This window comes from Carassius auratus, chromosome 4 (assembly GCF_003368295.1).
Source record: "Carassius auratus strain Wakin chromosome 4, ASM336829v1, whole genome shotgun sequence".
Taxonomy (NCBI): domain Eukaryota; kingdom Metazoa; phylum Chordata; class Actinopteri; order Cypriniformes; family Cyprinidae; genus Carassius; species Carassius auratus.
The window spans coordinates 27,028,263-27,038,330 of NC_039246.1; the positions used below are offsets into that span (position 1 = coordinate 27,028,263).

General features: G+C 38.2%; 1 protein-coding gene across 1 annotated transcript; it reads right to left on the bottom strand.

Moving 5' to 3' along the window:
* Nucleotides 1–1,869: 1,869 nt before the first annotated feature.
* On the bottom strand, nt 1,870–8,465 carry LOC113064565 (phosphatidylinositol 4,5-bisphosphate 3-kinase catalytic subunit gamma isoform-like). The gene is made up of 11 exons (XM_026235419.1): nt 8,276–8,465; nt 5,400–7,393; nt 4,991–5,056; nt 4,689–4,914; nt 4,501–4,604; nt 4,202–4,348; nt 4,029–4,119; nt 3,787–3,917; nt 3,354–3,465; nt 2,494–2,651; nt 1,870–2,414 (listed from the first exon to the last, which is right to left on the bottom strand). The coding sequence occupies exons 2-11, from the start codon at nt 7,383–7,385 to the stop codon at nt 2,133–2,135; spliced, it is 3,303 nt and encodes a 1,100-aa protein (XP_026091204.1). The 5' UTR covers nt 7,386–7,393; nt 8,276–8,465; the 3' UTR covers nt 1,870–2,132.
* Between the last annotated feature and the right edge of the window lie 1,603 nt (nt 8,466–10,068).

Genomic DNA, 10,068 nt, shown 5'->3' on the forward strand with positions numbered 1-10,068 from the left:
TCTTACCAGTCTCAGGGCTTCAGTAACCGAGAACAGTGCAGTCTCAGTTGAGCGGCCGCTTTTGAAGCCAGATTGGTTGCTGTCCATGAGGTTGTTCTGTGCAAGAAACATAGAGAGTTAGTTCAACATAACTCACTCAAGTGTCTTAGCATTGAACCAAAAAAGGGATAAAAGTCTGTAGTTTTCTAAAAGTGTTGGATTTAGAGAGGGTTTCTTAAGCAGTTGGGTCACCCAAGCCTGTGGGAAATGAACCAGAGTGAAAAGAGGTGTTGATAATGTGAGTAAGCGTGAGTATAAATGAAGAAGAAATTGCCTGAAGGATTTGAGTAGGGATAGGATCAAGCGGACAGTGTGAGGTTAGAAGTGATGACGAAGTGGTCTGAGTGTTGTCCGTTGAGCAGTAGCGTGTGTACTAGATAAGGTCCAATTGGTTACCTGATTTGTGAGTAGCTGTAGTAGACACGCTTGAGGTTAAATAAGGCAAGCAGAGTGTTGAGGTCAGCAGCCTGTTGTTTATTTAGGTGGATGTTGAGGTCAACGAGTAGTACCAGAAGTGTACTGACCTTAGGGAAGTTTGAGAGTAACACATCAAGCTCATCTAAGAAGTTACTCATTTGATCTGGGGGACTATAAATAACTTGATGAACAATTGATTGTAACAGGGTGGGTAATAGTAATTGTGTGGGATTCAAATGAACTGTTGCTGGTAAGAGATGGTAAACTATCAAATTTCCATTCTTTGGAAATAAGTTGACACGCCCCACCACTCTTCCCAATTGGCCGTTGGGTGTGGAAAAAGTGAAATTAGTGATAGATGACAAAGTCTGCTTTGTTTACTAAGTAGACTGGCAGTTCTGGTTGATTTATACGTTGAGGTGGAAAGGAAATTCCCATTAGCAATGAATGGTTTTAAGCTAATGTCTTAAAGAAGGAGTAAAACTGGAATTACTACATTGAACAAAGGCTTACCTCAACTCTGCTAACTGTTTTTCTCACTTACTGTACATGTTCAGTGATGTAGAAGTAACCAAGTAATCGGTAAAATCTCTGAAACATGACTAAGGAAGGTATATTTCATCCCAGAAATGACCATAATGCCATTTTTACTTGTCTGTAGTTGCAAACCTTTATGACTTTATTTCTTTGGAACACAAAATAATAGTTTTTGATAATGATAGTCAATGGGATAGAAAAAGCTTTGGACCCCATTTATTTTTATGTTAATGGACATAAAATAAATAAATAATAAAATAAAATACCTTCTTTTGTGTTCCACAGCAGAAAGAAAACATTAAATTCATGCATAAAAATAAAATGAAAAGAACTGCAAATTGAGATGAATAACTGAAATAGACACATTGACAGTTTATTTACAAAGCAATTTAATATGAAGTTATTAAATATACACACACATATATATATATATATATATATATATATATATTTTTTTTTTTTTTCATCTTTTAATGTTGACGTGAGACATTGGTAATCTGTATATACAATAATTTCTCTACCTGACTGAATAAAACTAAAGCTTACAATTAATAATTATTGTAACCAATATCGTTTCCATTGTTTCCTTTTTATTTTTGATAATATTTCTTTAAGACAAATCTAGAAAAGGGGGTTTCCTTGTACAACCTGGTGGTCACCATTTTTACATCGCTTTACAGAATAAAATAATAAAGGGTGACAAATAAGTGTGGATAGGGCATTTCACCCATTACATCTGTAAATAAAAACATTTTCATGATGCAGCATCCATGCTAATAGGTCCAAGTCATATCAGAGACAGAAACAAAATTACTCCATCTCGAAACGTATGCAGATAATCTAAGCAAAAGTAACCGAATACCGGAAAACTTCTCCTGACTTTTGCTATTTGTAGCTTTATTATGGGCATTAAATTTACCCAATTCTTAAAACATGTACATTTGAATTTTATTACAGTGCAAGATAACAAGACTGCAAGTATTAAAAACAACACAATGCATGATGTATAATATAATTTAGGTCCATAAAAAGCTTTTTGGTTAAATTATAAAAATACAGCAACTGAACACTTGAAAAAGCGGCACTTTTTTAAAATGCAAACACTAATGTACTTCATTGAGGAAATGTAATGTTTGTCTTCAAGCTGAACGTTTCTCCACTCCCTGTTTAATGCCTAGCACCAAGTGTAGGAACCAGTTGAACTGCACAGTCCAACCCTTGTCCCGACAGATCTCGATTTGGTCCAAGAAGTGTTGTTTGGCCTCTTCCTCGGAGCGTCCGACCGTTAGAGCTTCCCGTATGTACTCGATGTCCTCTTTGCTGGTTAACTGAGGCATGCCGGTCATCAGCATCATGGAGAACAGGATGATCAGCAGGTTGGTGTGGTGTCTCAGAGCCAGGTAGGCCTTCAGGCAAACATTCTGTGGTGAGGGAGAGGGAGATTACGTTTAGTCACAGCAGAGTAGTCTGTTGCCAACAGCTCAAATTGTAGGAACGTACCTGAAACTGGAGGAAATGAGGGCTGTTTTTTTTGCCTGTTGTGCTCATCACATAGAGAAAATCAGGAGTCAGCACAAAAGGAACTCGCTCCTTGCTGATTCCCATGAAACTCTTGTAGTTTCCAAGTATGTGACCGAAATCAATGTGGAATAGGTTGCCTAATTGAAAACACATGCATTTTGTTATTGTTCCTTGAACTGGTTAACTAATGAAACATTCAGGTTTTAATACAAGTAGAGCTCAAATGCAGCATTTGCATTAAAAAAAAAATCCATAAAATTTTATAAAGTGCATATCAAGGTTGTACAATGCAAGCAAAGAGAGCACATTTTTGCAGGTTGTAAATTTACGTTTACAGTTGTAAAAAAGTAATTTTTTTCTACACCAAAACCATATTAACATGTCTTGCAGCTATATATATATTTATATTTATTTATGTATGGAATATGGAAGACTTAAGCTTGAAATACTGAACCCTAAAAAAAAAAAAAAAAAAAAAAAAACATTAGTAATTAATATTATTTTATTATTTAGGGTTAGGTATATTAAGCTTAAGTCTTTCATATAATATAAATATTATTTATTGTTATATTATTATTTTATTTCAGTTTTGTTTATTTCAGATAATGGTTTTATTTAACAATAACAAAACTGATTCACTTCAATTTGTAAGTACAACTGTGTGTGCGTACTGTATATATATATATATATATATATATATATATATATATATATATATTTGCTAAAAAAATGTAAATTATGCCCAAATGCTGTTGACTGAGCTTAACTGGAACAGAACCTGGAATATTCCTCTAACAGCCATTTCATAGCAGAGAGATTCCAGTAATGACAATAATTACCCGACTCTGTAATCATTATGTTGTCATTGTGACGATCACCGATGCCCAGGACATAAGTTGCCACGCAATACCCTCCACAGGAGAACACAAAGCGTTCAACAGCCTGCTGGTGCTGAAGAGGTGGTGTGGGATGGAAAAATGCACAAACACATCAGCAACGCCTGACCTTTTTCACATTTGCATAAAGCAAACACAGACATATTAACAAGCCAACTTCTGACGTAAGCCCTAACCCCCTTATCAGAAGCTGAACTTTACCAAACCCGCCCACGATGGTACATGAGTGTTTAAAAATAGCGCACTGGAAGTGTGTAGGTGCTGTGTTTTGTCTCCACAAAGGCAAACCCCCTCAAACAAAGACTCTAATGCGACAGGAAGTGAGAGATTTCCTTCCTCTTTTGCACATACAACAGTATAAATTGAAATAATATACCTTGTCCTCATTCACACACTTTTCACGAAGCCACTGGCTGAGGATCTCATCTTTAAAAGCTCCGGTGTTCCCGACAGTACTTTGTTGAATGTTAGCGATAGTAGTGGCATCCTTCACTATTTCAATCATTCCTACCAGAGGAACATGAGGAAGTCATCATTTTATTTGACTTGATGCTGTGTGCAATGCATGTACTTTTTCCATTGCTTAATAACATTAAGAAACACATCAACCACCATTACCAATTTTATTTCCAGTAGAAATACATCCATACGGTAACAAGGAAAGATCCAAAGACTCCAGTTCCCAGATAGACTCCATTATCAGTAGAATCTGAGAGAAACAATGGTCTATTTGAGAGACAGCACTGATAATGTTGGTCAGGACTGCTAGCATGCATTTAATTGATGTCTACCTGTAATATCAGCATGTCCTGACGAAGGTCATCCCCGTCTTTAAAGATGATCCCAATCGTGTCACTTGACAAGGTGGTGGGGTCGGCTCGTTTGAACTGCAGCCACAAGGGTTTCTTCTTGGATGCCATCACTTTGCATTGTTCAATCTACAATTCATAATAAGGTGCAATAATTGAGCAATCACAATTTGCTTGTCAATGAAATGTATCTAAGTTCTAGAATTTTTTTATATTTATACTAGAAAACAAGAGCAAGTAGGAAAATCATTTTTTTGTGTGTGCTGTATGGTTTTACGTACCACAAGGGCCCCTGCCCGTAGGCCTGGGTCATAAGGCACTTTAAAGCTGTCTGGCAACCCTGACGTCTGCAGAACTTCCAGTTTCTGACGCAGCTGTAAAACAACTACATTGTTCCCACAACATTAGATATGTACTGCATTTGCCTATTGCAAATTTGCTAGGGACAAACACTGCCTGTAGTTATCACCTTGTGCTGACACGTCATACTTTTCCGCAGACATTTGCTTAATCTCACGAGTAACTTTTTGCAAGGCCTCTGTTATCTCCACCTGCTTCCTGAAGTCCTGCAGCATGGCTTCACCACAGCCACGGAGGTAAGCTTCAAGTATTACGGCATACCTCTGCTGATAGTGCATGGATTGAGCAATTTCGCTACGCAGGAACCAGAACAAGAAATGGCCAATCCGCTGGCTCTGTGAAGGAGTCACAAGAGTTAAACCCGGAAACTCTTTAAAAAGACTATAGACGAAGGATGAGGTTCTGACTTACTCTAAGTGCACGTTTGAGAAGAAACCGGGCAAGTGCACTGTCATGGTATGGTTCGAATTTTACAGCCTACAAAACAAATAAGCAGCAACAAAGATTAAGATTTTTTGGCTGATGCAACACAGGGCAACTATTTTAGCAATATTTCTTAGGCACTTTTCCACTGAGAATGGGTAACAAATTTCTAACTGGATATTGGGCCCTGCATCTCACCTGGTTGCCCAAAGTTGCCCAGCAACATTGCTCAAAAAGTTGCCATGTGTATCATCAGCCTTTGAGTTGCACATGTAAATATTTACTTTGCATGGCTGATTTTAATAGCCAGCTGAAGTTTATTTATTAATGTTGAGTTGTTATGTCTGAGCAGTTATGCAAAAGCAACCTCAGTGTGTTGTAAATACCCAAGCCTCACCTGAACAAGCTGCAGGAGATACCGCAGGACATCGTCATCTTCCAGAGTCTCCAACTTCCGGACGGCCAAAGTGCGCACATTTTCATCAGAGAAGTGGCAGTCCAATAATTGTAAAGCCAAACCCACATCTAGCGAGCTTCGGTCCCAAACAGTGCACCTTTCAATAAGATGGTGCGTTATTGTTACAGCCTCTTGTTTGCCCCACTTCACCGAGGAAAGAAACTTCGGATAGGCCTTGGGATCCTTCATGCACTCTTGCCGGAAGTGCCAAAGCAATTCTTTATCTTCGGAGCTGAGCGGATGCAAAGGGTCGGTAGCAATTATCTGCTCGAACTGTTTGCGCAGATGGTTGGGCATCTCTCTTTGCCCACGCTCCCCTTCCTTTTCCGAGTCCGGAGAATCCTTGCTTTTGGGAAGAGCCACAGGGTAGCAGTACTTGTCCAGGAGAATGGCAACAGCCATGGAGTTGTCCTTGTCCGGGTTGGTTGCGGATGTGAGTTTGTCCGCGTTAACGCTGCTGTTGTCTTCACTCTTCTCAGGCATCTTCCACATGTGCAAGATGAACTCTCCTTGTCTGAGCAGGGAGCGGTGGTCCACCAGTAGCAGGTTGACGTAGTACAGCAAGCGGCTCTTGTTTTTGCATTCGTATTCCTTGCACGTTTGAGTCTGCGCTTTTCCACATGACACCTGCAGGCTAAGTCGGGCACCTTTGGGCAAATCCTTGATCTTTATGTTGAACTCCAACCAGGTGTTCCAGAGCACCTCCTCGGTGAAGGGTTTGGAGGTTGTCCTTTCTTGGGCCAGCAGCTGTTGTCCGTGGAAAATACTGGCTTCTACAAACACAATCAACTCGGAATTGCGTGGCAGCACTGGTATGTCAATCCCCAAGATCTTCACCCTGAATTTACGATTGCAGTCCCAAAGGGAAATGGTAAACACCTTCTCGTGATCTTTCTCAGTGATGGTCAGTTGTTCATGAGTACCAGCGACACCAGTGCAGTCATCGACCTGAGACCAGTCCTCTTTTTGGACCACATCTTGTTCTGGGTCTGGAGGATGCTCTAAAACCAAATGGATCTCTTCACCATTTTTAAGACACTGTCTGATCCAGTGGAAATCTTTGATGGCGTAGTTGCCATATAGGTATTCCTCTCTTCCACAAACCCTCAAGACAAAATCGGATTCACTGACATCTTCCGATATGCCTAAAATTGCTCGCTTTTTACTTATCTTGGCAAAGAAGCTCTGAAGAACCTGGACAGGGGTGTCATCTATAGACACCTTAATAGTCTGGCTTGTTGTGTCCTTGTGTATCACAACCAGGATGTGATTGTTGCTTATTTTGCTCAGCAGGTATTCAGGGAGAGGCTTTGTGGTCATCCATGGATCCATCGAGTAGAGTTTGGGATCGCGATCAGACAGCTCAATTTTCCGAGGGGTCAGCAGCTTTCTTCGCGTGAACTCCAGTTCGTCGTCATGGACGTTGCTTACATCTGTAACATCATATCCGATTAGGTGGTTCAGAAACCGTTGATATTGAAGCGAATCCTCAGAAGGCTGCGTTCTAACAACCAGGTGAATCTTGCCGACCTCTTTTCTCAATGCCTTCCAATATCTGATACAGTCAAGGGTTTGGAATACCTGCTGCTTGTCGTAGATCTCATACCAGTTGCCTTTCTTCTGGTAGAGCAGCATGCAGTGATCCGGAGAGTATTTTTGGTAAAAGTCAGGACACAATTTAGTGGTTACCGCTCTGTGCCAAATCTGAACTTTCACCTGCTCTACCGTCCAATTGCCAGTCACGTCTATTTGCAATGTGTCTTGATTCCTGCTGTTTTTATTGGTGGTGGGAAGTACAAACTCCACGGCTATCTGATCCGTCGATACAGCGGAGTTAGATGTAAATGCTTTCATCTTTCTTCTTCTCCTCTTGTTTTCCTCTCTACGAACTACTGGTGGTTCTTCATCACTGGCTTGGTGTTCCATAACCAATGCTAAATTTTTAAAAGAAACATTTTTTTTTACTATTTAGTACTAAGGCTGGTTATTTTCATGCACATATATTAAAAACCAACATAGATCACCATCGCAATATTTTGACAATTAACGATTTACATTCTAACTATTAACCCATCACCCATCCTGACTATTTGAAAATGCATGAATATTTATTTATGCATAATAATAATAATAATAATAATAATAATAAAATTAATAAATATAACAATAAAATGATTAGATCTGAATAATTTCCCTCAAAAAATAAAAAATAAAAAAACCTCCATCAATACCAGCTTTTAAAATAGCAGGTGGACATAAAATATGTTTCTGGAGGAATCACACATCAAATATGACTTTTTATTTATTGAGGCATTTCCAGATATTTTAAAGAGACATTTCTAGATGTATTCTAGTTGTTACGGGGTTACATTATCTAACACACCATCTAATACGAGTTAACGTTCACTTTATGCAAAGGAAGTAAGCAAAGCAGGAAGCACAAATGAGCTAACCCCTTCAAACAACAGTGACAATCTTTTTTTTCTTTCTTTTTTTTTAAAGCAGAAAAGTTCCCAAATAACGCAAAAATAATGTCACTGCAATCAGTTTGTTTCCTACACCGATCAGTTTGCTAGCGGAAACTTTGAAAGGAATATTTCCATGTTGTAGAAACACCCAGCAAATGCGGAAGTTTCTTACATTAATAACACTCTGAAAGTGTTATAGTTACAGTAAAAACACAAGTACTTTATCTATGGTGCAACGTCACTGTTGCATAAATTAATAAGACAAACTGATTATAACACTGACAGATCAGAAGTAACGGTTTTGCCGGAAGATTGCCGTATGAAAGCGGAAAAAATAATAAAACTCACCGTTCAGCAAACGCAGAGCCAATGACCCTCAACGCGGTCGGGTGAATCCTTATGCATGGATGTAACGAAACTCAGTACAGACCACATGACAGAAAAACACTCTTATTCCAGCAGTTATTAATCGAAAATAAACGCGAGCAGTCACAGAAGCGCGTTTCTCCTCCTCTCATCATCTGATCACGCATGACGGATTCAGCTGCTACTCCCATTGGCTGGACACATATTGGGTCACTCTCTATATCGAAGAATACATGGTAGGATATGTATTTTTAAATATGCAAATATGTTTTGCATAGAAAAAACGGAATTTAGATGTTATTACGATACTTATTTTAAATGCAAAGTTTATTATGAATTTTAAATCAGGTATTTTCCAGTTCATGCATTCAAGAATCAAGGCACTGTTCTTTGCACTGACCTTGCGTTATTAATTAATTTTTTATAATGCATTGACACTTTATTTGGACTGGATTTGCAATAAAAACCCCTCAACATTATTTTAATGTTTTTCATTTTATAATATATTCTTATTTGCCAAATTGCAAAAGGATATATATATTTAAATTTGTGTTTTTATTTAGTTGTTTACTTGTCAACAACACAAAAACTGATGCAAGCAAAGTTTTAACATCTAATTAAAGTTTTAAAGTCCATATTATTCACCCAGTGTTTTAAACTTTCACTATGTTACTTGTGCAATAGTGTCCTCTAGTGTTAGAGTTCGAGATACACATTAATAGTGTAGATTTATTTATTCAAGTTTTTACATCACAATATTTTACATCTGGGTCGGGATAGGTCTGGCTATATGTAATATTTTTAAATACTTCTATGCAAGTTTATGCAATCGGTTTATTATGCACTATATATATATATATATATATATATATATATATATATATATATATATATATATACAGTCGCTGAACTGACATTTACAGCCGATTAGACGGTTAAAATTTATTATAAAATATAAATAACTGTTATTTAAAGGTTATTTAATGCCTCTGACCGTCTAATCGGCTGTAAATGCCAGCTCAGCGACTGTTTAGCCATACAAGCATGACATTGTAAGATTTCAGATCATTGCGAAACACCCATTTGCATTTCCTTGCAGCGCATGACAGAAGTTCCCAAACGTATTACTTCATGTCTTTAACCAACAAAAACAGCAGACTGCTAACTTATTAATTAGGTCAATGTGTTTTTATACTAGATTAGAAAAAAAATAATATTTAATGGCCCCTCAGGCTTTTCCTCAGTCCATTATAAGTAACATATGATCTGAAGAACAGACGTCATTTGCAGTGCCTTTCGCACAGCCAATCAGAGAGCGGCTACAGCAGAAGCCCTGTGATTGGCTGAGGAGTTGTCTAGACGTCATTGTGAGCTCAGCCAGGGATTGGTCAGACCAGGGCCGGCTCTAGGTTATTTGGTGTCCAAGGCGAGAGATTCTGCAATTTTGCGTCCCGTCCAGCAGATGTGAGCAAAGCCGGCCCTGGGTCAGACCTTCCCATTAAAGACATACACAGTCATGTACATTATGATAAACCTTGATAAATCATTTTCTTTACTAAAAAGTAAAGTTTTGAAGAAACTATTTAAACACTCCTTGAGCTTTGCAGTAAAAAAATTTTGCACCCTCAGATTCCAGATTTTCAAATAGTATATCAGCCAAATATTTTCCAATCCTAACCATGCATCAATTGAAAGCTATTATTAAAAAATTATCTTTATGACTGGTATAGTGGTCCAGGGTCATTATAAACCTTAAAGGTTTATAGATAAACCAA

Excerpts from the sequence above, each read along its gene's own strand:
- LOC113064565 (XM_026235419.1), bottom strand. The coding sequence starts at position 7,385 with ATGGAACACCAAGCCAGTGATGAAGAACCACCAGTAGTTCGTAGAGAG. Across the intron at positions 4,605-4,688 it reads GTATGACGTGTCAGCACAAG|TTGTTTTACAGCTGCGTCAG; the intron begins GTGATAACTACA and ends GGAACAATGTAG. Across the intron at positions 2,415-2,493 it reads CTCATTTCCTCCAGTTTCAG|AATGTTTGCCTGAAGGCCTA; the intron begins GTACGTTCCTAC and ends CCCTCACCACAG.